This window comes from Sparus aurata, chromosome 22, assembly GCF_900880675.1.
Source record: "Sparus aurata chromosome 22, fSpaAur1.1, whole genome shotgun sequence".
Taxonomy (NCBI): Eukaryota; Metazoa; Chordata; class Actinopteri; order Spariformes; family Sparidae; genus Sparus; species Sparus aurata.
This window is the reverse complement of record NC_044208.1, coordinates 23,720,386-23,747,812: the sequence shown is the minus strand read 5'-3', so window position 1 is coordinate 23,747,812 and position 27,427 is coordinate 23,720,386. Positions and strand designations below refer to the sequence as shown.

Below are 27,427 nucleotides of genomic sequence, written 5' to 3'. Positions count from 1 at the left end.
TCTCCTCCTTTCCCTCCACTCCTTCCTTCCTAAAAAACCCTCTTCTGTACTGGAAGTCTTCTCCCAAATTAGTAATAATTGCAGCAGGGGATTAGAGATACTGTGATCCTCTGTTTAATCCCTAATTTATTCTTAAAAGGATCACACTGGTCTCAACAGAGGGTATCCCTTTAATGAAGGGGATACCTCCATATCTTTTCAAGAAGATTAAATGCGGGCAGATTTTTAATAACTGGAAGGACACCTCTATATTTGTCAGGGAATGGTTTTGTGTGTGTGTGATAGATTGCTTGTACTCAGAGCGGTTCTTTTTCTGGACACCAATGCTGTAAAACTACACAAAGCTACTTTTCATACACACTGCAAGAGCAAGAAATAAAAGCTTGGAAAACTGCCTGGTCTGTGATGATTTAAAGATAGCAAAGGGATGAGAGAGGCAAAAGATTCACTGTAGCAGTCTAGAGGCAAGATGACGCACGCACAAAAATGAAAGTGCTCTCTCTACAAAGACACGCTCTTCTTTATTAAAATAACGTGACATTACAATGTGTGCGTGAGATTTCCTGACATTTTGTTTGGCTGGTTTCATTTTTTTCAACACATCACAGGTCTCAACAGAGTGTCAGTGGGAAATGTCTGTCTTAAAATTCTTTCCACAATCATGACTGAATTCAAGGACTACTTCTGTGCTTTTCAAAATTCATCACCTGTATAAAACCAGCAACAGAGCACATCTGGTTTACATCCATTAAAGGGTAAACGTGCATTTACTACCACCTATTCATTGCTTGTTCGTGTGTGGTTTTATGATAGTTAATGAACAACATGTTGAACAGGAGATCTTAAACTCCAGCTGAGATTTTGCATCTGGTCAGTATTTTTCTGGGTGGAGCCTTCACAGATTGTTATTAAACGTTTGGATGGATTACTCAGAAATTGCGTTCATGGTGCCCAGAGGATGAATCCTACTGACATCTGTCTGTAGTGCCACCCGCAAGCTCACATTTTTTAGTTTTAAGGGAAATATCTTGACAAGCATAGGATGGACTGAAATTTGGTAACAGATATCTGTGTGGTGTCCAGATGTTAAATCCTACAAACTTTGGTGATTCTCTGAAAATACTTCAACATGTACTGGATAACTTTGCACATTATTCTTAAGGGACAGGCACAAAAGACATCCATGGTTACTAAACACCACGAGCTCCACTAACAGGTTCTCATTTGTGATTTTGACAGAAAGGTCCAAACATCTATTGGATGGATTGTCATGACATTTGGTACAGACATTCATGCCCCCCAGAGAGGCGGATTGTGATGAGTTTTGTGAACTCTTAGCTTTTCATATTGTGCCATGATGAGGTAGAAATTTTCAGTTTATCCAACACATCAGTTTCTGAATTCAAGTGACACAAAAAGAGCGATCTCAGAGGTCATCGTCTACCACTTGACAATGATTCAGCGCCTGGAGTCGAAAAACTTCTAGCAGCAAAATAAAAACACTGATAAAAAGCTGAATTGTCATCAGATGATATGATCCGAGATTACATTTTGGCTAATGCATTCCGCCACTTTTTCTCTTTTCAAGGACTGATTATCTGCATGCAACCAAAGACAGCTTAAACGTGATCAGTCAATACTACTTCCGATACCTTGCCTACAGATCCTGCAATCATAAGCAGATATCTGTTTTCAAAGATCAAAAATTGAGGGACTATTTTCAGGCTCTTCCTCCGGTGCACTGTGTGCCAAAACATCCTCCTGTGCTTGTTACACCCTCTACTTCAATACGAAACACAACTGACAATTCAATTAACTAAGAACAAGGATAAGGATCATCTTCATTGTCATTCAGACAAGTACACCGCAGAACGAAATTACGATGCATCTGGCTCATGATATCAAAAGGCGCAAAAAAAACCTGACATCAAGAATTCTGAATTAATTAGAAATACGTAAATCTAGGTGACAATCGCTGAGATGTGTGCTGTGAGATTGTACAACCTTTTATTTCAATAAAGTCAGACGGAATAATTCGCCGACAAGCACAGTTCATTTCAAATGAAACAGATAATGTGCCGAGTTACTTTTTATTCACAGCAGCAGCATGTTAGCATTGTCAGCACCGCTGTGCATAAATAAATCCTCAAGAGCCGCTCGCCTGGCTGTAAACTGCAAAACCTTGTTAAAATCCTGCCTATTGTGGCTGTAACTTCATATTGCAGCTTTCATAACAACTCACGCAATAAGAGTAGTTCTTGTCTATGAAATTCAAAATGATGCTTGATGCGGGCCATGGAGATGAAAGGAGAAGTGAGAGGATTCAGAATGTGGACAAGAGAGAAGTGGCGGAAATAAAGGGAACAGGCAGGAACTAATACCATTTTCCATCTTTCTCTTCCTCATTCCCTTTATCTCTACTCTCTTTTATTGTAACCTCCTCAGCCTCGCCACCAAAGCCTTCCTCGCTCTCCCAGCTCCCCCCTCTCTCATAACAACCTCCCGCTCCTCCCTTTTGTCTGAGGTTAAATGACCCCACTCAGTACAAGAGCATCATCCGGGGGAATAGATAACCTTTTAGTCCATCCTTTTAATCTCACTCTCTCTCACTCACACACACACACACACACACACACACACACACACACACACACACACACACACACACACGTGTCCTCTCTTTGTCAGTGCACTTCTGTCTCCCTCTCTCTTCTCCATCAGTCTCTCCCGGGCCTATCTTATGTGTGAATGTGTGTACATGTGCAGCAGGCTCAAATTTCAAAGTAACTAATAGGACAGACTTCAATTACAAGCCACCCTTTCACATCTCTGCTCTCTCTGAGATAAATTAGTTTGAAAATCCCACTGAACCTGTAAGTAAAGGCTTTTTTCCGTCACCTCCCCCCCCCCCAACTTCTCCCCCTGCGTGTTGAACAGATTGTACCTTCTGGCGATGCAGGTGTCTTTTGCAAAACGCTAGTGTCAGAAAAATATTAGAATTACTGCCGTCCTTGTCGGAGCTCATCATGTGCTTGTCTCTGGGCAGCAGTACAACACTGTGTATGTGCTGCCGGACTGTTGATTCAGCTCCCCGGTGTGAGTCAGTGTCATGTGTACGGTTCAGCGCCCCCGCTCCCCAACGGATATGCACTCTCATTCATGTGCCGCTCTGTTCTACTGCAACTACACCTCTCCTCGCGGTGACACCTCATAAAATAAAATGCAACTCCCCAAGCTTGACCTAACAAAAACCTAAGGAGCCCGCACCAGTCAGCCTGTGGGGCTGCAAAGCTGTTAATACACCGGAACACTTAATTGACAGATGGATGAAAAATGAAGTGACATCTTCACACTTTTTTAGATCTTCCACTAGTAGGGCAAAAATGTCAAAGCCTGGCCTGAGGGTGATGTGTCAAAACAGTCAAAACTATTGTTCTCCGAAATACTCAGCTGTGCTTTCAGCTGAGTATTGATAGGATGCACAGGTGTAAACCTCTGTTAAATTTCCTGTAGTTATGATGTGAACGTGCATATTAAAGTTCAGCTGAAACTGGTGGCTGCTGCAGTATTGGTGGTACACTGTAGGGAACAAGAGACGGGACTACACGTTTTTTGGTGGTATGAAGAGTAGAGTTTAGATTCTCTGCCCGAGCCCGACCCTGACCCTGTTTCCCGTCACTATCCTCGGGTCAGGTTGGGCCGTGCCCTTGATCAAGCATTTGTGTGTGTGTGTGTGTGTGTGTTTTTTTAATAACTCAAAATAATGACTGTATTTCCAGCTAGAAAACGCACCTCTCTCCTCCCTCCAAGTTGCTTGTTTCGCTGCATGGTGTTACACGTGAGTTGTCCTCGTGCTGAAAACGTGACTTCTCGCGCACGTGACGTCACTCCTCGAGACGCAAGAAGAAAGCAAAATATATATTTTTACTAAGGAAAATGACAAAAATAATAGTAACGCACAGTGACTTGAATAAGTAACTTTAATCTGATTACTGGTTTGGAAATATTACCGTGTTAGATTACTCATTACTGAAAAAAGTGGTCAGATTAGAGTAATGCGTTACCGGCGTCACTGATTGTGTAGTTTAAGTGCAACATGGAGCTTGAGAACGCCAGTTACAACAGCCCACGTATTCAAAAAATGTCGGGTTTAAATCAGGCTCGGGCTCACAATTACAGTTAATGTGTCGGGCCGGGCCGGGCTCGGACACAACATGCACAGGCTCGTGTCAGCTCGGGCTTGATATTTAGGGCCCGATCCAAGCTCTAATGAAGAGTATGCATTGTCACAGGCATCCGACTGAACCAAAGTGACATTATCAGGTGAACATGCTGTCGGATGTGTTGCAGCGGAGCAGCTAATTGGCTAACTAGCCTGCAAACGGACGTTATTGAATAATTGCTTGGCCGCTCTCTCAACAGGCTGAGGTGAAGGACAACACGTGTTTAAGCTTCTTACTCATGAGAAATGAGAACGCTACATTGCGGCTCAATGCAAGGTTTAACTGGCTGTATCAACTGGCTTTTGGTTTTCTGATTGGTTGTCAAAGAAAAATTGATTTTCAGACCAAATATGTTGACATGCTGATATTAACTTTGTAATAGTGAATGTTTGCATCATGCCTTGAACAGAGCACTTAGGTAACAGAAAGCAAGCAAGGCCACTTGTGAGTTTCAGCATTTCCTCAATTTAGGCTCAGTTATATACGATTACAGCATTTAAACAAGCTCCCTTTATTAATTTAGAAAAGGACAGAGAGGGGTGATGGAGCAGCTTTAAAACATTAGATACTTTTGCTTTGACCAAACATCATGTTCTGTCTAAACCTCAACTTTTGTTTTTGCCATTGGGTAAAATGACAAAATACAGTATATCATGAGACAATGAGAAGTTTTTCATCTGTCAGAGATTTTTTTTCTACTTTTTATACCCACATTTCTACCTATTTAATATCTCTTTATGACATTGGATCACAGGATTGTTGCATCAATGTGATGAGGTCAAGTAAATAATCCACTGGATTATCAAGAGATAAACATTCCCACCTGGTAATTTAATCTATAAATGGTTCCTATCATAATTTAAAATGGCATATATCTGAACAGCAAAATGTATCCATAGAGCTCACGTATCTCCTCTACTGAGTGTTGTGCTGCCTTTTCACACTACTTTATTTTGGCCCCTTACCCAGTGCAGCGCTGCTTTTGTTTTCTTTTTGTTCAATATCTGAGGAAGTAAAACATTTGTTGGTTCAGTCGAAGTTAGTTTACATTTTTTAGGTTCTTGAAGATCATCACTAAAGTGTACATCTTGCAAGAGAGCAGATAAGAACAAATGGATGGTTGAAAGTTGTCATTGACATTTAAGGTGAGTAGACCGATTCACATGCTCCCATGTACGGTAACATACAAGGTAACATTCCACCTTCAAAGTTACCGGTAGCTGCTGGTAGCCACAGAACAGGACAGGGAATCTTTTTTTTTTTCCAGTCCACAGCCTGCTTATGTTTACTAGAAAGGAGAAAAAATAGAAAGAAAAAGGCACACAATACCTCCAGGAAATAAAAAAGTCTTCCTGGCCCAACCTCTTAGATGACCTTAGCATCTGCCTGCACTGAAACTTTTCCTCAAAACAGATGTTTCCTATGCTGCTTAATTTGCTCAGCACAAGTGAGTCAATAAAACCAATATCTTTCACCGTCTTTGCTTTTGGTTTAGTGCCATACCACCCGACGACAGAGCAGCTTCTTTCCTGAGGATGTGAGACCTCTCAGTTAATCGTCTGCACTTGCCATAAAAAATGTATTAATTTTATGACAATCCAACTTGGATAAATTGTAAGACAACCCTGTGATAGACACTAGTTGGTAGAAACAGCCAGTCTTATTCCTGATGGTCTTGTTTGCCCATATAGGTCATGTGAAGCATCAGTATCAGTATTAAATTAAGACGGTTATAACCCGTTAAAAGTTCCCTGTAGTATGCTAAATTGTACGCATCATACAAGTGCTCAGGTGTTTAAACAAGGCAGCTCTACACGTCTGCTCGGAGATATTAAATCCACTGAAAATTGGTTATTCAGCCAATAATTATATTATGTAGGCTGGGAAACTTTCTCTGGAGCGTCAGAGTAATGCACCTGAGAACAATAAAGAAGTCAGACACTGGGTAAATACTACTTATGAGACAAATGCCTTCTGTCCTACTTCATGTCATCAACAGACTCATTTTTTAATCACATTTTTTGTTTCTCATATCAGCCCATGTTGATCCATTTAAGACTCACACCCATATACCCCTGCTGAGGGCAATATTGTGTACTTTAAATGTTTCACATATCCATCCGGAATATTATTACTGTTTATTTCCAGCACCACTGTAATTAATCACAGGGACTACAGCAGGAGATCTGTGTCTAGGAACTGGAGATTAAAGGATGAAACCTGCGTTATGAAATTTTTTTTACCTTCATCTCTGTTGTGTGGGAGCATGTGTGTGTTTAAATGCCTCCAGAGTTACACGCCGGCTGATGAGGACCCCTTGCTGTGTGCATGTCTGTGAGTGTAAACATAATAAAAGATGCTACTGGCCACTCTTATGTAACAGCCCTGTCCGCCACGATGCTACACCGTCGCAATAGCAACGGAATTAGCCTCTGCATAGCTTCTACCTCTCTCCCCTCTCTCTCTCTATCTGTTCTCACCTGTGCGCCTCACCTTGTCCGCCCTCTCTCTCAGCTTTAATTCAATATAAATGGGCTTCACTGAAATAAAATATGCAAGTCCGCTCTCTCTCCTTCTTGTCTTCCCCTCCAGTCTACTTTCCTGACTTCCAACTGCTTTCTCCCTCCTCCCCCCCCCATGTCTCTTTCCCTCAGGTCTCTTTCATCACATCTCTCTCCCTCTCACATCCGCCCACCAGGTCTCTCTACCACTCATGCTCCCCAGTCCTCTCTCGCTGTCTGCTCGTCTGTTTCCCTGCTCCTCGTCCCTGTCAATCCACCGCTCCTTGAACAACAGCTTAATTAACCGATTAATTATTTCTAACTGTTCTCGTCTCCTCTTCCTTTCTCTGCAGCCGTGTCCCTGTCAATCCCTCTCTCAATCTCCCTCACTGACAAATGTGATAAATTTAATTAACAGCAGATAAAATGCCATTTTTTTTTTTTTTTTGCCTTTTTTTTTCCCATTCTCTCTTTCTCTCTCTTCACTTCCATCGCTTCTTCCTCTCCCTCGGTCTCACACTTTCGCCCACCATCCTTCCCTCGTTTTTTGGTCTTTCTATTAGTCTCTCAGCAGCTCCAATCTCTCTGCGCACACATTCTCATTCCTCTTTGCCATAACCGATCAATCATGGGCAGGCTAATATATTAGAGATGATTCTCCCAATCATTCATGTATTCCTCTCTGCCTCTCCCTCAGACCGGTCAATCTCTTATCTCCCCAACTGCAGGCTAATTACCATTAAATTTAATTTTGTCATTATCGCACGTTTCGTCTTTTGTCCCGCTCCTTCACGCCAGCTTTAACTTCAAGCTTCAAGATGTGAGCGTCTGTCGGAGAGAGGCGAGGTAACAGGACCGTCATCAACAACCACTAGAAGATGCATCAACACTGACAAATTGACTCAACATTATGTCTAATTTTCCTCACAGAGCTGCCTTATTACATATATCTTAGCACAGATATATATAGAGGAATATATAGAGGAAATATTTCACCATATCTAACTTTAACTTCAAGCGTCAGGATGTGAGTGTCTGTCGGAGAGAGACGAAGTAACAGAGCAGTTGTGAACAGTACGTGCTGATGTTCTGCATCCTGTCTCTCTCCTCTCACTGCTTTGTTTAGTCCGCTGCTTACTCTGCTCAATGTTCTTTTCCATTTTTCTCTTTTCAATCCTGAAATTTGCTCCTCTCGCCTCTGCTCTTTCCTTATTTATGGTCTACTGAAGCAGAGCACTTCAAGGAAAGACCGCAGGAGGTACAATCAATACACACCCGAGTTTCTGTTATCCAGTCATTGTCCGTTTTTATGTATTAGTGTGAGTTTGAGATATTAAAGTTAGACAAAAAAAGCCTGACAAACCCTGCAAAAGGTGCAGTGTTGTGGGCTGCTTAGACCTGGTGAGCTCTGGAGGACACTGCCCGGGGCAGAGCTGGACCTTCTGGGGGAATTAACATACGCAGTCACGTTGGAGTCTGCTCTGATCAGGAGCTTTTTTTTATCCGTGGCAGGACGGCACAGACTTTACTTTTTTAAGCTTTTGGGATTAAAAAGTGGATTTATCTTCCCTCTGGTTTCTCAACCTGTGCAACAGCGAGTTTTAATACACTATAATTCATGTCTCTTCGTCCTACTTGGCAGTTGACTGGAGGGGAAATGTGCTTCAATTCATGGACGCACAGAGATGAGAGTGGAAGAAGACTGGAGGAAAGTAATCGGAGTCTCTGGTGCCCGTCTGTCTCACACGCGAGGCCTGCTGTTGCTCACTATAGTTTACAGCAAATGTACACTGAAAACATGCTAAGAAGTGTTTTCATCAATCTGCAGTCATTAGAACTCTTGCTGTCAGAAGTTTAACAAGTTTAGGATGCACTTTACGACTTTTGATGAATGCCAGGATACAAAATAATAAAGCTGCGGTAGTCAAAATATGAGTAGATCAAAGAGGGAATGACTGCCTCCAGATGACTTAATGATGTGAAAATATACATTTTAGACATTTCTCACAAGTGAAAGAAAGTGAGTGCCAATTAATAACAGCAAAGCAACTTATGCGACCGTTATCAACAACCACTAGAAGATGCATCAACACTGACAAAATGACTCTACATCATGTCTTATTTTCCTCACAGAGCTGCCTTATTACATATATCTTAGTACAGATATATCTCCTATAGAGGAAATATACCACCATATCTAAGTGCTGAGATAAATATGCGCCCTTTCATCCGGTTTGATGGCTTGACAACAAGAAAACTCAATACAAGGATTTCATAGCTGCAACACCTTCACTATCTACACACACAGCCTCTGTAAAATGATGCAGAAGCAACTCAAAGCTCTGAAGTTACACTGGAGCTGACGCTCACTTATTTTAGACTGTAATTATTTGTTGCAGTACAAAATCAAGGCACTTCATCATATTGATGAGAAAGTCTTCAATCCTGCCCACCAGCCTGCAATATTGATCACAATGATGCAACCAGAGAGAGTCTGGCAAAACCTCCGATTGGTTGACAGATTTACATCGTCACAGAAAATACAAAAAGCGATAATTACTTGAGACTTTCCCGTGGTCGACAGGTTAAACCCAATATTCAACTATAAGTCGATTCCTGCGCCAGAGGCTCCTACAGAGAGACCACCAAAACACCTTGACGCAGGAGCATAAATCCGCCTTCAACCCCTGCGGCGTTTACTGACAGCAGATATACTGTAGGTATTTGCAAGGACTGAGGATGGTGCATTTTTCTCCTCCCGGCTCTCCTTTGTGTGCGCATCAATGCCCATCAATATCTTAGTGAATGCACACTCGAGCTGAGAGTCTGTGATTGTAGGTAAATGTCACACATCTTACATAATGCTGGAAGCACCAAATCTCATTAACAAAGCCCCGGTAACTATGGCAATGAGCATCCTCGGCGACCCCACGATGTAACTTATGCTAAAAAGGCCAAGGGGTTGCTATGACAACTAGCAGGAAAACAAGCGAGAGAGGGAGAGAAAGTTGATGCCGGTTTCTTGAAGCCTGCACAGACTTACACACAAGACACACACTGAAAAATACAACAGCCCTCAAGGCACATGCTGCCAACAAATAAACAACAGGAGACGTTAATTTCTGATTTAAAAAAATGACCATTAACATGCTACTCTTCTTCTTCCCTTTCAATTTCTATCATCATCATCATCTGTTTCAGGTCTATGCCCCAGCATGCATGCCCACACACACTAACACACACACACACACACACACACACACACACACACAGAGTGACAGTCTGCTCGCAGCCTGTTGGAGCAAATTCATACGAATGTTGATCAGAAATAAGATCTGAACATTTCGTTCTGCTGTGAAAAGAGCCGGATCCATCCCGTCATCTCAGGAAGTAGTGTTCCTGCAAACCCCGTCGCTTCTCGCCTCTCTATATCTCTCCATCTCGACGTCATCTTTATGTTTTCTGCTGAGCTCGAATGCACTGCAGCACGTGACTTTGATTTGTGCTTCCTGTAGCATCTGTGATACATCATGTGCATTTCTGTACAGATGTGTCATAGCAGCCCAGGAGCCTGACTTTTCCCGGTGGAAAACATCTGACAGCGTCCTGCCAACTGTGTCTGCTAATCACAATCCAGAGTGGTGAGAGATAAGTGTCTGCCCTTATCTCTTAATAACTCACTCACACCGAGGAAGGTATTCTATGCTGAAAACGCTCTTTGAGTGCGACATCTTCCCAACTTAAGCTGCTTCAGCTTCAATCCAAACACATGCGAAGAACACGCACACACACGCACACACACACACACACACACACACACACACACTGAAGAGCTCAAGAGAAAAATGATTTGAATTTGCTACAGAGGAGGACATAAACCAGGCCCAGACAAAAACAAAGAAGAGGCTCCGTTTATGAAAACAGATGGTATCAAGTTAGGAGATGTAAATGAATTAGGATAAGTGAATTTAGAAAACGGATAGCTACATGTAATTCAGTGTCAACTAAAAAGAACAGATACAAGAGAGAGGTCTCTGGAGGTCAAATATATACGAGCGTAATTACAATTTAGATTTTTTTTATTCCACTGCAGGTTTCTTCATACATAAACGGGTAATATAAAATGGACAAATGAACAGAATGACTTCATTATTGACTCATCTGCGTGTCATATTGTTGAAAACAGTCATTTGTCCGATTTGTTTTGTCCAAAGCTCAAAGATTCAATTCACAATAACTACGTCAAAGTAGTTGCTGATTACTTGCAGCCTGATCTCACGGCAAACACGTAACAGACCCTCTGATCCACCAGAGGACAGCTTGTCAGTATGAAGACTAAAATGTAAATGCGTGTAAAGGTGCAGTGTCAGCAGAGGGTGATAACTCACAGAAAAAGAGGACAAATGGAGGTATAAAGAGCCAGAAAGTCTTGGTTTATCCATTTGAGTTTCACCCAGGTGACCAAGGTTTCAGTCCTGTGTCAGTTTCTAAACTAATGTTAGCCACTGTTGCTCTCTGTTAGCAGAGCAAAGAGCGGCACTGAGACGAGAACGTGCAAAAATCACATCCTTTGAAGTCAAGTGGGAAATCCATCCCGAGTCCTTCACACAGAAATCAACAGTCCAGCAGCAACATAAACAAATCGTCCACTTGTGAAGGCAACAGAGAGAGACGGGGAAGGTCTCAGTTTGACATCGAGTTACAATCTGCACACAAATGGCCAATAAAAACGGGATTAATACATGCAAGTTGTTACAAATTGTAACCGAGAGCCTCTTTAAGGAACGTGTTGTTTTATTAAACCGTGATACCAGGTTGTTTACTTTACTGACGCTCAAATCGAGTAATCATCTACTCACTCCAGATCAATAGCACAACCGATAGACAGGAAGCCATACTGCTGCCACAGTGCACTTCTGCCTTTTGGTCTCGCACAAACTGCTCTACTGCTGTCTTGTTATTAATAAACACTTGGATTCATTATGGAAATTCTAAATGACTAGACTGTGAACTGAAACAATGGCCGGGGGCATGACAATTACTGCTTAAGCTACTTAACATGGAACTCAGTTGCACTTTAAAACTGAAATCCATAAGTTCTCCTGCAGTGTATTGTTGCCCTCTTTGAGTAAACAGCAAAAGTGCAGAAGGCAAATGTCGCATTTCTCAAGAAAGTTAAGAAAACACATGCATATCTGTTTAGTCCATGTGTTCTCCCTAAAGGCCTCACAGAGGACTGTTATCTGCTTCCTTTAACATTTCCTCTGTGTTGCAACTGAAGCATTCTGAGCCACAGACTTACACTTCATCAGGTACAGATACAAAACAAATCAATCAATGTTGGGATTCCTCAGTGCCGGGCGGAAAGCAATAAGTAAGAAATGCAGAAAAGAAGACAATCTGAAGGGAGACGATAACAATGTCCCGTGGGAGACAGAAATGTGACATTTCCCACATGATTAAAATGCAATTCTTGACATATTTGTTAAAGAGATTCTTTAAATGCTAAAATGTGTATTTGTGGACTACCACACATCGTTTTTCAAACAAACATCTTACATAACCCGGAACAGAGAGGCTTCTGAATCGTGAATTCTTATGACAGATAATTTCTCTTTACTTGTTAGACAAAAGTCGTTTTATAGTTGCGTTTCCTACCAATTAGACGGCCTCGGTGCCGTGAGAAAGAGACAGAGGGAGCTGGTTTCATCTCACTGTACAATCAATGAAACACAGGATCCGTTTCCCACAGTACTGACGATACACAACACACGACCGCCCACGCGTCAGACCACACAAACACACACACACACACACACACACACATGCAGACAACACCGGTTATCAAAGTGGATGCTGCCTCATAACCGTACCAGACACAAAGATGAGGCAGAATTCTGATTCTGGCTGTTCGCAAACAGAATGATGAGCACCGGAGGAAGAACGCAGGAGGCTGCGATCAAAGAATGACGAGAATGAAGAGCAAAAGTGTTTAGATGAACCCTGAGGACAAAACTCCGACGCAGGACTACCAACCTCGCCATCACTATACCGAAACCCTGATTCTTCCCTGACACGACCCTGACGCAGCAGCTTCCTAGCTGCTTTGAGTGATTTGTTATGTTCTGCAAAGGTATACCAATAAATAATTGATACATGGACAGCCCTGTTTTGCGCTTGTGTACACTTTTCTGTAATTATTAAGGATATCCATGAGTGCTTTGGCAGCATTATGAAAAAAAATCTGAGATAATTGAGAGAGAGAGAAAACTGATGGAAGTGCTTGTTAGCCTGACAGAAAGCCTGGTGCTGCAAAGAAGCCACAAACAATCCTCTTTTTAAAAAAAATGTGTTGCTGGTCCCAAACCAGAAGGAAGCTGGCAGAATAACCCAAAATTTCTCCCGGGAATCAAGTCAGCACTCTAATTGGATTTATGGCTGCTCAAAGGAGCTATTCAAAGAGAGCTTAGCCAGAGTTTCATTTTCTCTTTCCAAAAAGTCATGTAAGATAAATAAGTAATGAGCGAAGGCACAGTTTGTCACATTTTGTGTCAGTCTGATTCGCTCTTTTCCCTTTTTTATTGCTCCACTGATGTAATTAGATATGCCACTTTGGAATATAAAGTTAACTCGATAACTTTAAAACCTCGTATCAAACCAAAACATGAAGACAACACCAAATCTTGTGTTCAAACTTCAAAGAAGCCTCCGTCTCTCTCTCTCTCTCTCCCTCTCGCTCTCACACAAGCCTCCACAAACGGATCAATAGGTTGACACACACACAAACAAATACCGATCCCCTGCTAATCATTTCTTTGAACGAGAAGAAACACGCAGAACTTCTAGGTTTACAAACGCACAGACGCACTCAAACAAAAACAGAGCGCTGTGTGTTCATTCTCCAGAAATAGCTCCACTGTGCCCCAGTCGCTCAGAAAAAACAAGCACTCAGGCATGTAAACACACAAAAAGACTGCCACACACACACACACACACACACACACACACACCCAAAAATAAGCCCATTATCTCCTGATCAATCAGTGAAACAACAAAGCCAATCAATACTATTGATGTCGATGACAACATCACTCAATTAGCCAGCACTTCTCACGGGCCAGAGCCAATTTAAGCTTGTGATTTCAACACCTAAAGCCTGTTTTTTTTTCTCCCATGAGACGAGAGTAATGGTGTGTTTAAATGAGTCTCCACATGATGGGGGTACGGATGCTGAGATCTGAGCGAGCGGGTGTCAAACTACACCAGGGTGAAAGATGTGTTTGCTGCATAAAAAATGCACTACTGATGTTCCTGGGGACATTAGCACAAACACAACCTGCTTTTGATTTGACGCCAGCTTGTTAGCTTGTAAAAGAAGTGGTTAAATAAAACTGCGGGTGAAAACATCTGGTTTAACCAGGACTGTATCAGTATCTGGAGACTTCAGCTACATCTTGATCTCAGCATTGAGAAAGTTAACCTTTTCAAAGAGGCAGCTACAAAGCAAACGTGCCAACAAATAAACTCCCATTAGCTTTGTAAAATCAACAGTACATCAGTGCTCGTGATCTTTTAGAAAGTTTAAAGCTGCACTGAACAATATTTTGTATCAACAATGGATCAATTGATGTGTAATGTGAAAAGTTCACTCAAACTAACAAGTAACGGAGAATAATGTTACTACTACTATACAAGGCAGTCCCCCTCAGCTCCACAAAGCTTTACAGCGTAGCATCTTTCAGCATATTGCTTTAGTTTTACTGTTTCACTCCCACTGTTACAGCGTCATTCTTAGCTATAACAGGCAGCTGTTTTCAACAAAAACACCTGCAATAACTGCAGACAGACACTGTTAGCAACTAGCAAGTGAACATAGTGGAGCTTTAACCAGCTAAAAATGCACCCATTTCTCTTCAGGAGTTGATGTAGACAAAAACAGATCAAAAACAAGAGTGAATATTGGACTGGTGAAGGCTAATGTTTCAACATGTCTGTTGGATCTATAAATAACAAACCGTTAGCTAACAACTAGATAATGGCCCCAAATACGCTACAAAGCTTTGTAGGACCTACTTGAGGACAAAGAAGACCAAAGTGTCCTGACTATCATGGACTTTTCCTCACAGCCAGTGAAGATTTATCATGCACAAATGATCTAAAAACAGTTAAAGGCTTGATGCTGGACAGAAGCAAAAGTCAAAAATACAAAAACATGGTCTGCACACCGGATTATACTCCCATAAATATATATTTCCTCCACATATTAACTCAGTTTTGGGGCATATATCACACAGAAAAGCCCATGTTCGTGGGAGCATTATCTCGCGTGCAGATCCCTGTTTTAATATTTTTGATTTTGTATTCAGTCATCAGGTTTTGCACAAAGTTGTATAGCTGGAGTGCATGCTGTCAAAGCTAAACAGGGACATAACAAATACAAAGATTAGATATTCTGAAATTCATCTGAAAGATCCAAAGAAAGACAATTTGTTTAGCTGAACTTATCATTGAGAAAATGAGAAACAAAAAAAAAACAAGTATCACATTCGAAACGACTTTTGGACCTTACTGTGTTTACAACTTAGAAACCCATTATTGCTGATTTAATATGTGGTGGTTACATTACATCACATTAGAGTAATTTAGTAAATGCTTTTATCCGAGGCAATTTACAATAAGTGCATTCGACGCTGTGGATACAACACGGACATTACAAGACTAATGCAAGTGCATCAGCTTTATCAAATAAGCAGAACTGCTTCAGTGCTTCATAAGAGATATATATATATTTTTCATCTTTATATGGGTCAAGGTGCCGACTGAACAGATGAGTTTCCGTCTGCGAGAGAAGACGTGTAGCGCTTTTTCTGTCTGTTGAGCCGTCGGCGGGCTGTCGTCACAGTGAGGGAGTAGCAAGCTGTTTGGCAGTAGTGGAGCGTAGTGGACGGGCTGGGCGTGTGTGCGATATTCATATTTAAAGCCAAAGCACATCTGCATACATTAACAACACTGTCGACCTCATTGGGAGCAATGTGTTCATCTAATTGAAACCACTGATGTGTGTTGATCTTCCCACACCGAGCGCTAGACTGTGGCTTAGGTTTAAGCTTCAGTCGTACGGAGTTTTGTCTCTCCTCATTTCGTTGTAACAATACAGTCAAGGCTGATGCTATCAGTTCTGTTTTAAAGTAATCAATACTGCCGCCAATCAAAAAGCCATCAGCGTCTGTTGAAGGTAAACAGACAAAGGGGCAGACACAGAGAAAACAGATAGAGGAATAAAGAGGGAGGGAGGATTTGAAACCCATTTCCAATCAGAGAGGGAGCAGCTGAGAAAAGTCTGTGTGTTTTATGACACAGTGAGCACAGAGGTCGAAGGTTCAATGATCAAAACATTACTCCAGGCCTGAAGGCACACAGACAAACACGGGACAAAAAGTCTGTTTTTCCACATTTTCATGTTTTGAGGACACTCTAACCTGAGTAGCCCGCACTCCATACTGCACTGCATCTCCCATTAAATCAAGGACCTTTACTCAAGTACTGTACTTAAGTGCATATTCCAGTTACTTAGGGTAAAAGTTGTACTCTTTACTGTATTTGTCTGACAGCTTTAGTTACGTGTTACTTTTCAGATTACAATATTTAATTCCCTTCCTGTCCAGTTAAAACCCTGAATCTCTACTTAAAACCTCTAAAGGGTCACGTGTTTCTGCACATTCATACATATGTGCGGGCAATACTTGTGACAGAGATGTGTGATAATAGAGGAAGGATAACAGACAGGCAGTTTAATAATAAAACTTTCATGAAATTAAATAATCTCTGTACATACTTTGTTTAATTTTCTGAACACAAACAAAAAGGATTCATATCTGCACATATCAGACACATATATCAGTGTATCTGTGATCTGCCGGGCTCTGATAAATACAGGGTTCGTACTCATTTTTCAAGGTCAAATTCAAGCACTTTTCAAGCACTTTTAAGGGTCATTTTTAAGATTTCCAGCACCTTATTGCTGGAGTAAAATACGTATCTACAGGAATATACAAACTCATTATTTTTTCTTCACTTTTTATCACAATTATGTACACTGTATTATGCTGTAAACATCTAAAATTATGTTTCATAATAGCAAAAACTTCAGAAATGAGTTATCCAGTCTGATCCCAATTTTGTGAAAGACACAGAGTTATAATGTCAAGCACTTTCAAGCACTTAAACTAAAATCCAAGCACTTTTCAGACCTTGAAAACACAACACTGAAATTCAAGTACTTTCAAGGATTTCAAGCACCCGTACGAACCCTGTAAATACTTTTACATACGTAAAGTTTTGAAAGCAGGACTCGTAGTTGAGTAATTGCACAAAGTGGTATTAGTAGTTTTACATAAAGTAAGTGTAGGAACTTAATACTTCCTCCACTTTGCTCATACACACACACACACACACACAGTCCTGGCCGTTGTAGCTAATCTTCTTAGCAATCACAAGGTCCAACAGTTGTAACAGAACAAAGTTCACATCGTCAGCTACAACAGAGGCGGTATTTCTACCAATGAGAGAGAGAGAGAGGCAGGAAGAAGAGAAACCTAAAAGCAAAGATCAAAAACAAAGAGAAACATAAAAGAAGAGCGCGAGACAAGATTATAAAAGAAGCCAAACTTTTACCTCTGGACCATCTTCTCTCCCTGTGGAAATGTTCTGTGGATTATCTCACAAAGCTCTACAGTGAACTCTGATGTGTCGGACGCTGACACTGACTGGATTTTAAAAATCGAACTTTTAAGACTCTGAATGTGACTGTCGTCGCCAAATCGTCGCCTTTGACCTGCACTCAAATCCTGGCTACTGGAGACAACCTCACATCATTAAGGACGACTGTCAGGACAAGCATGTATTAGCTCAGTGCTGATAGTAGGCAGCCGTCTGCCAGTCATTTCCACCTACACCCATTCAAGCCTGCCTTTTTAGGAAACCTGTGAGTATATCTTTTGAAATACACTGTCTAATAACTGCTGTGCTTTTAACAAAACAAGACTTGTTGTTTTGGGGTGATTCTTCCTCTTTAACTATCCTGCTTTGAGCTTTGATGGCTTGTATTGAGATAATTTAGCAGTTCAAAACATTTTGCATGAGTACATATATAAGAAATAGATACGAGTGAATACAGATGTCATGTTTGATGTTGGTTATTATTACATCATATATCTTTTCCTGGTTTTGTTGACTGCATTTCAGTAAAGTGGTGTAATTTCTTGTTCCAATACTCAAAATTGCTTCATGCCTCAGGATCATATTTTGACATTAATCCTGTAATCTCCTCTCTATTTGTTCCTCCTGTGCCGGAGCAGCATGGAGGTGCTCAGTGGCCCCTGGGCTGATCTGGCTCTGCTCCTCCGACAGACCATCACACAGACGGACAGAGAGACGGGCAGCTTTCTTCCTCTCTGGCTCTGTGGCCTGCTGCTGTTTCTGTCTGTCTGTGTGCTGCTGCTGCAGCTGATTATCTACCTCAGCTGGAAGCTCAGACAGGGTAGGCATGATGCTATTAACTTTTCATGTGTGGCCCATGTACAGACCTCTTACCATGTTATATTTACTGAGATTCCGTGTAGCTAAATGGATACAGTAGGGATATGCCTTTCTCCGGGGCTACACATACTATAAATACACACACTCGTCACCACATTGTAAAGATTTCTGTAGTGAATTGTAGTCCTAAAGCAGGGCTACTATTACTACATGTTGGAACAGTTTTAGTTAACACGAAACACAATTTTTCCTGTGTCAAGAAAACAATTTCATACCAACTTCCTAAAAAAGAAAAAAAGAAAACAAATTACCAAAAATGCACCGGTGTATGTGCAAAGACGCAGACAACCAGCAGCGGCTTGTAAAAGTCTCACATTGTCTTTTCAACATTACCTGACAGCTCATGCTGCTCACAGTAAATATGTTGAGGGGGCCCCCGAAGCTAAGCTCCACTCTAAATAATGAAAAACACCCTAAATTCATCCTTCTTACAACGGAAAAACAACTTGGCAAACTGATATTTTTAGGATGAAACTTAATTTGACTGTGAAGATACTTATCAGTAGGACAATTAGTTACACTGGCCTGGTTTGCCTGTGTTTACATAAGAATGTGTGAAAGATTCAGTGTTTGCTAAGAGAGGATAACGGAAGGTTTTAGTGTCCTCAACACATGAAAACCCTAGAAACATGGCTATTTTTTCACCTGTGTCGTTTTGATTGGTTAACCTGAGCCCTTTGTGCTTTTGCTCTGACACAAAATACACTCAGTCATACGCACATCCAACAGAAACCATGGCATCGCTTCCATCACCTGCTCCCACTCTCACTGGGAACATGAAAGTGAAGATAAGCCTCACAAATTTCAGTTGACGAATTGGCCCGATGTCTGCTGTGTTCAGCCATCTCCATACATAAAATACGTTCATGATGACGACTATTCTGATGCGTTTAAATCCAAATTCAAAAGGACAGTTATGGGGATATTATAGCATATTTTCTTTACTATCAATTAATCTTACTAAACAAACCAAAACCAAATGATCCTACTCAGAAACCCTGACATATATTATTCTTCTGTACCTACATTATAGGTTATATGCCCCCTAATTTACCATGAACAAACACGGACACTAGTTTGGTCGAGTAAATCTTCTGTAGGAATGAACAGGTTTGTGTGTGTGTGTGTGTGTGTGTGTGTGTGTGTGTCTAAATGAGCAATATGCATCATCTGCTGTTTATTCTGATGGCAGTTATAATCAATTACAACTAATCTCACTCCTGCAGTTTGGTGTTTGTCACTGGCACTTAAATGAGAGACTGCTTTTTAATTTCAGTTCTCTGTTTACCGTCTTGATGAGAAATACCTCCCTCTGCAGCTGTCCTTGAACAATTAATACACTAACAGAAAGACGCTGATGTTGCATTTTATCATCTTTAACAACCACAATACAGCACTTTCACTATAAACTCACTCAGTAATGTGTTGGCCCGCCATGCTGCCTCTTGTCAGAAGACATCCATCCTTCACCAAACCACAGGGGCAACACTTGTAAAACAGTTGAAGCCATTTTGTCACATTTTCTGATATTATTCTCATTTCCAACAACAGCAACTGAACAACATCATATTAGTAAGCTATACACAGTTGACCACAGGACTAGAGACTGACAGTAAATTGATTTAATCAATAATATTGACAGTGGTGGCATTAAATGAGCTAACGTCAACATTACGTTAGCCAACGTTAGCCAGCCGTTGAACTAGCTTAAAAATGTTAGCAAAGTGGATGTCTGCTAGCTAGCTGAAGCTTCTGTGGTATATTTCAAATGCTAACTCTTCCTATTTTATAAATTTAATATACCTAAATACATTTAAACCGTTAAACTAGACTTTAATTACCTTTCTGTCACACCTGTGAGGCGAGAGGGGGGAGCATCGAGTTATGGCACTCACTGCGCATGCGTAGATCGGAATTGCATGTCAATTAAAGACCATATTTTTTTGTTAAATAAAGGTTTGCAGACCTAAAAACTTGTAAACTGTGTAAATACAATAACGATTGCCATTTAAATAATTCTTCATAATTAATTATATTCTAAGTTTGAAATATGGCACCAATTAAAACAGCCAAAACAAACTATAAAATGTTGACTACAAGGGTCATTTTGAGTATTGAGGCCCATTTCAGCCAGTTAAAGAACAATAAAGTGATGAAAACTAAAACTGGTGGAAAAAAAAATAACAATTTCCATTATAAGTTGTCACCTCATAATTTAAATTTTAAGATGATTCAACTTTTAATATAGACATCAAGCTTATTTTTATTCTTTAAATTGCAGAAATGGGCTTCCACAATTCTGACTGCTGTGCATGTCCATTGTATTGTTGTGACTCATTAATTTCTCTGGATGATTTCTGTCACCCACAGTGGAGGCTGATCTGTCGAGGTTCCCACAAGACAGAAGCGCCATCTACAGGCACGTACACACAAGTACACACCTGAGGAGGAGGAGCGTAGGGTAGCACTCACACAGATGACAGGTCCTGCGAGTCAACATGAGTGATCTCTACACTGCAGGACTGACCAGTGCGAATACCAGCAGGGACAAATCTCAGGCAAACTGAAGCCTCATGAATTATTGACTGTAATAGAAAATCTGTTAAAGTTACCTGAGTATTGTACAGCTTTAAAAGAAACTTGGTTTCATTGAACTAGACTAAGAATGTCTTATTTATTTCTTACCTCATGTAAAACTAACATTTCATACTGGACTTCCTGAACACAAAAACGACTTTTAATCATTAAATGAACCAAAGCATGGATAAAGAAATGGTCGTGACAACAGATATCAGAGTATAACAATCCTTTATTTAAACAGTGTTACACAGGGGGGGAGGGAGTGGCTGTGTGCAGGGAGACACAAGACATTTAAGCTGCTAGATAGAAAAACCCTACCGGTGATCATTGGTTGGCTAACAGGGAGCGATGAGGCAGCTGTGGCTGGTTTCCCAAAATTGCCTCTCTTTTTTTTTCTCCATCGAAAGTGAGTTTCATGTAGTTAAAGTACAAAACTGTGCTGGTATTATCTCCAAATAGGTCCATACTGTGTAGAACAAAGCCTGAGATATAACGGTAAAGAACATTTTGTCCATTTGTTTGATAAATTAGATCTTATGTTTTCATGTTGAGATCCCTGACAGTTTTAACATCAGCTGGCGTTGAATCATCATCTGTTGCTTTCAACAACTCAACTCTGTTTATATTGGTTTTTTTTAAGTGTGTTTTTTAAATCTTAATAAAAGTTACTGATGGCGAGTGATTTTGGAAAACCCAGACCTGGCAGCGGCTCCCAAAGCTCCCGTGATTGGTTAAAACAGAGCCCAGACCCCGTTGGAAAGAACAGGTGGGGGGGTTTTAAAGTACAAAAAAAAGGGAATGGTGGCAGAAAGTTTTGTAGTGGTGTTCCTTCAATGTCAAAAAACACTGCGACAATATTAAAAACATCCAACAGGGCGCACGATAAATCCCACCTTTTTCCACAAGTACGTCACAGAGAAAAGACGACAAATGATGATTAAAATCTACAAATATAGCTGTTGTGATATAACCGATGCGTTTTTTTTAGAAGATTTGTTTTTTTTTTGGAACAGCGAAAGCTTCCAAAGCTGCCTAGTGTTGCACGGTTTGTTTGTTTCATTTAAATGCTTTTCTGCTGCTTTGTCTCTTTGTAAGAGGGTTAGAGGTTAAAGCTTCCCCCTCGTCTGGAATGTCGTTTAAATGCATAGTAGAAGTCGGACCAGTGTTTCTCAAAAGAAAAGCCAAGACGGTCATTCCCGCTCCATCTAGAAGGAAAGCCTCAAAACTGGGAGGTTAAATTAAAAAGGGATATAATCATTAATAATGTGGAGAATGTGTCAATATTTATGCAAAAAGAAAATACACAAATTGTTCTGTTAGACTGGAGGGTTCAGACAAATCTAGGCAGGTACAGGTGGAATGTTTCTGATATTCTTCATCTGTGGCACTTCTTTGCGTACAATCAGTTAAATTTCCAGGAAAGAAATGTGTTTTTCTGTGCCAACAAAATGCATAAGGGCCAAGCACCTTGTTCTAATGTCGCCCAGTATTTACACAAAAGTCACATTTCTGTGGCGTTCTGCCGAACATCTGGATGAAAAAGGACACAGAGATGAATAAAACATCATGCCATGTAGGGGTTTCAAGAGCACTTCAAACCCTCAGATACACTTCCCTTTAAGCTGCATTGTTCCTGTTGTGTTGTAACTGTTTCCATGTCTGTTTGTAGTGGACTGTCTTATTCAGAGTGTTGTTTACAATTTTGAAACAGAAACACATAAACTCACTTTAATGCTGAGGAATATTTGGTCGCGGTGAAACAGTTACAACGCGGCCAGCGTCGTATCAAGAGATGATTCTTATCTAGGCTGCGCTGCGATAATCTGTTATCTACACACTCTCAAACCAATCAACACAGTAGCCTTCTATCTAGACTTGCTCAAGATACTCTTTTGCGAGATAAAAAAAAAAAAAAGTGTGAAGACATGCTGGATTTAATCCCAGATCTCTTTATATATCTAGCAGGTTTCCTCAGTGTTATCTAGTCTGGTAATGGAAAGAAGCTGGGAGTGAAATTAAGTGCTGAACTATGACGACAAACAGGCTCTGATGCAGAGTTAGCAAACTGGTAGAAACTTCATTATTTTGAATTCTGGTTTCAAGTCCTCCATTTTGGTACCTGTGCTGCTTGTGGCGCACAACTCTTTTTGAATACCCTACGAATAATGAAAAACAGTTTTAACCCACTGCAGGATGCAAAATAACGTGAGGCCAACATGCACCAAATGCTCAAATTCGTGTTCCTTCCCAAGCGGTCAACTCCGTCTCCCAATTATCCCTCAGTTCACTGGTCCTCTCTCCCAATCAGAAGTCTGCTCCCTTGCTTCCCTGCGGCCCAATGGGAATGGCTAGTGTCGTACAGTGGGCGGGCCCAGGGAGAGCGTTTAGCTACTGAAAAGCTGCTCCCATCTAATAACCTTCAATTTTCGTAACTGTACAGAAAGTCGTATACCGAAGCTTTTAAGTCAGTTCACTTCCAGTTCAAATTCATTTCCATGTAGTAAAAAAAAAAAAATCTAAAACACAGTAAAACTTACAAATATAACACAAAAAGTTAATTCCCACCTGTGTCATTTGGCTTCTCGAGCTTAATAAATGTCAAACCCACGGGCCCAATTAAGAATCTGTCCGTTTCCCGCATACTGTAAATCGTAAAACGTCTCCTCTTCTTAGAGTAAAAAGTGAATTGTACTGAACATGAACTCACTCAGCTGCTAGTCAAACACACAAGGAATGTGGATGAATATTAACTATACTTACAAAGAAAAAAAAGAATCACAAAAGTTCTTAAAACTGGTTGATAGAATAATCTTAAGTTACAGCTCCCTGTTCTCATTAGTAACAAAATGTGATAATGTGACATGGCTGGTTTCTGTCATTCATCTTCTGTGTTTTAATGAGCAAGACCAATTTTGTGTCACTGAAACTACTGTGTTATTTTATGTTTCTCCATTTACACCATAATGAAGTGAAGGAGGGAGCTGTAATTTAACTTTTTTCTTTTCTTTTTTTTTTTTAGGGAATGTGCCAATACCACTTGTCCATAGCTGATACAGAATCCAAGTACAAAACTTCAGTGTCAAATTAATTACATATTTCCCGAAAAATGGTGACGATGAAAGCTTTCTCCATGTATGAAAAAAAAGCAGAAGTTGCTTTGATTTTTGAAGGTCATCAGGATTGGTTATCAGTGCATCCCTATAGATTTTATATTTGCGATACATGACGGACGCACTAGCTTCTCTCGTTTTTTGTAAAACAAACAGTTAAAGAAAAAAAAAAAGCTCTATTAAAAAATAAAAACACGCTACGAATGTTAAGCTAACAAAGTGGTTCTTTTTTGCTCCCTCAGAAAACACCGAGGATATTATTTTTCTTTTTCTTGGTTTTTTGGAGAGAGGGGATTTAGATGCACCATGGACATGTGAAGGGAAGAGAGTGGCAACATCTCTCCGCACTTCTGCCCTTTCAGCCTCCTCCTGTTTTTTCAGCTCTTCTTCTTCTTCTCCTCTTCAGTCAGTCACGGTCGATTTGTCGTCGGGTGATGGAGGTCGTTCAACGTCAACAGAGAAAAACAGTCTCGATGGGCCTCTTCAGCTCTGGGGAAATAGAGGTGAAGGCAGTCAGCCTGGGTCGTGTGATGACTGGCACTCAAACATTAGTTTTCTATTCAAAATATTTCCTTTGTGCACCATCAGTCACTGCCTACCTCCTTAAATTTAATGATCCTTTTTCCCTTTCACATCTGCGAAGAAGGCTGATTGTTTAGCAGCTTCGTGTGTGGGAGTTTTAATTTCATCTCACTGATTTTCAGTTTTTGTCTTCAGGACAACATAACCCGCTCTGTACAACCCCCCCAGCCCAGCTGTTAATAAAATACTTTCACCATGAATAATAATAATAATAATGCCTTACTATTATTATTATTACCTGAGTTCTGTCAATCCTCCTCCTCAGCCAGCTCAGTTTCTTTATGAACCACCACTCTGGTAACAGACATGTCAGGATGTTGCTCTTTGGCCTCCTTAATGGCCTGGGCCAGTGCCTGCAGTACAACCACACATTGGTAGCACCGGGCACAGCAGGCAGGCAGTGTGGGGGAGGTGGAGGGAGGAGAGGAGGGGGGAGGAAATGATGGAGTTAAATGAAAAATTAAAAAAGAGGCATTAAAATAAAATGACAAGAATGCTGGATTTACCATCACTGTGCTATTTTACTTCTTTGGGTTAACTGGGGGACATAAACAGAAGTAAAATGGTTTCTGACGGAGCGGACACATCAAGTGGGAAAATATTTCCACACACAGATGTGTGGCTCGTGTAAATCCAGCGAATGAAACAAGACAGGCAACTTAAACAAACCAATGGACGAGGGATTGTGCATATAGATCCAGACCTGAAAATAAATTCTTTACTTTGTCAAATATTTGAGATATTTCGTGGACGCTATGTGCACATGTAGACATAAATATGAATCAATATCAGTTTCAAATATCTGAAATGTCCTTTAATTTATTTTATCAGGTCTTTAAACAAACTTATAATAACAGGCTGTAGTTTAAAAGTCATGTTTGGTCATCATTGTTTTTGAGAGTGTCTGCACTCATATTGGGTTAAAAGTATGAGGATTGTACAACATTTTGAACTTTAGGGCAATGGATTTATGTTGATGGTTGAAAAAAACAGGTCTGGCAGAATGGTCCAGTAATCTTTATATTATTCTTATTATTACGTTTTAAATTCAAAGTCCATTAAGCTTGTGGACAGAACAAACACAAAACACTAGAAGTGTCAGTGACCAAATACATTTGGACTGCACTAATAACATCTTAGTGATCTCTTTAGTGTTGCTTTTGAATGTCTTTCATCACATTTGTGGCACCAAAAAATACAAATTGGATTTTCTGTGGAAGCCTGACAAAGACAGAGACAGAAAATTAAACTAACCAAGACGAGTAACAAAATTAGACACAGTGTGGCGAAAACAAAAAAGGTTAACACAGCAGTTTCTACATGTATGGGTGAGAAAAGGAAGAGACAGATGTAGCAGATCTTTAGGAATCTGCATGGCATGACTAAATGGTGTGTGGGCATCTCTAATAAGTGATTATTAAATTAAAGCGTGCATTCAGACTACGAGCAACATGATAGACATGTCACCAGACGTCTTTTTGTTTGAAAAAAACCTTTAGTCTAAGCAACCAGAAAAGAAAGCTAAATTAAAGTAAGCTGCAGCTGGTGATTTTGCAGCTTTATTTCCTGCAATGTTTTTAAACTGGAACAATAATGCGTAATGTGCAAAAGTTTGGACCTGTGCACCTCGATCACACATCTGCAAAATGACACCTGGAGAGCCTTTAACATCACCCAGAACAAAGGGACCCTTCCACCAAGCTGCTGACAGAGATAAGAAGGCAGAGGGAGGCGCTCAGGAAAACTGACCTCGTCGTGGTCGATGTCGCAGTCGCCAGTAATGACGATGCGTTTCTCGATCCTCGTCTCTGATAGGCCGCCCTTTAATGTCTGCAAATAAATATACAACAATGATGTCAATAATTTACTTAAGACCCACCATAAATACCGAGAGAGTCTGACAAAAAACACTGAAATGACAGAAGAGTGCAGCTTTGGTCAGCATTTGAACACAGAACAGAAAGTACAACTACTGCTGGGGAATACCATCATACTGCAGGCACAATTGCCATGGCAACCTATTCCCATATAAACTATGAGCCACGATAAAATGTGTGATAGTAGCAGAAGTATAATCCTTAAGAGAGAAAATGTATTGTTTGCACAGACTTGTGTATTGTAGTTATACAACATAAAACAGTTGGGAGATGATGTAATGCACTGAACCACAAGAGGAGGATGTGGTGTGTTTGTGTTCGTCTGTACCTTGGTAATGTGTGTGGTTGTGGTGGTACACAGAGATTCAGAGGTGATTGTCTGAGCAGTCATCAACACTCCAGGCTCACCATCGCCATTACCATCCAACTGATGGCAGAGGAGACAAAAAGAGATCATTAGCTGTACATAACCACGTGAATATGCCCGTTGGATGTCTGATGTTCTAAACAAACTCGTCACCAACTTCTAAAAACATGATTTCCCTGAGGGAGAAGGAATGAATCACGGTGGCATGCACTGTTTGGAACAAGACATTGACGCTAATACGCTTAAACTAAAGGATAAAATCTAAATGAATCACACAAATACAACATGAGGACATGTAAGGACAAAACAAATAAAAAGCTCCCCGGGTTTTTTTTTTTAATGTGCACCTGTGCAGCTTCGTATGTGATGGTCTTGGTTTCCGTATGTACGATGGGCACTTCTTTTGTAGCTATCTCAGTTTTCTGGGCTGCAAACGTGTCTGATATAGTCACCATTTCTGTCTTTACCACAGGTGGCTGGGGAGGGAGGAGAGAGAAAAGTGAGGGAGGAGGACAGAGGGTTATTACATTAAACCTGAGACAGTTAGGGGAAACATAAAGAGACGTGTTGCTACCTGTGCACTAGCTTT

The 27,427-nt window shown here is 40.7% G+C and overlaps 1 protein-coding gene and 2 long non-coding RNA genes across 19 annotated transcripts in view; 1 reads left to right on the top strand and 2 right to left on the bottom strand.

The window, feature by feature from the left end:
- Positions 1-20,232, bottom strand: part of LOC115574274 (uncharacterized) — a 56,770-nt gene extending 36,538 nt beyond the window's left edge. For all 3 annotated transcript variants that reach the window (XR_003982458.1, XR_003982459.1, XR_003982460.1), the window contains exons 1-2: positions 20,164-20,232; positions 19,737-19,810 (exon numbers count right to left, since the gene is read on the bottom strand). This is a non-coding gene — a long non-coding RNA (uncharacterized LOC115574274). The remainder of the gene's footprint in view (positions 1-19,736; positions 19,811-20,163) is intronic.
- Positions 17,262-21,751, top strand: LOC115574273 (uncharacterized). Its single transcript, XR_003982457.1, has 3 exons — positions 17,262-17,708; positions 18,082-18,263; positions 20,693-21,751. It is a non-coding gene; the product is annotated as an uncharacterized LOC115574273 (long non-coding RNA).
- The window catches only part of epb41l2 (erythrocyte membrane protein band 4.1 like 2), a 50,799-nt gene continuing 44,485 nt past the window's right edge, over positions 21,114-27,427 (bottom strand). For 13 of the 15 annotated variants that reach the window (XM_030405705.1, XM_030405694.1, XM_030405699.1 and 10 more), the window contains 5 exons: positions 27,186-27,314; positions 26,800-26,898; positions 26,344-26,424; positions 24,833-24,947; positions 21,114-24,501 (listed from right to left, as the gene is read on the bottom strand). In XM_030405705.1, coding sequence (XP_030261565.1) covers positions 24,843-24,947; positions 26,344-26,424; positions 26,800-26,898; positions 27,186-27,314 — 414 coding nt within the window. In that variant the 3' untranslated portion in view covers positions 21,114-24,501; positions 24,833-24,842. The remainder of the gene's footprint in view (positions 24,502-24,832; positions 24,948-26,343; positions 26,425-26,799; positions 26,899-27,185; positions 27,315-27,427) is intronic. The other 2 variants (XM_030405698.1, XM_030405706.1) reach the window with 1 other exon arrangement.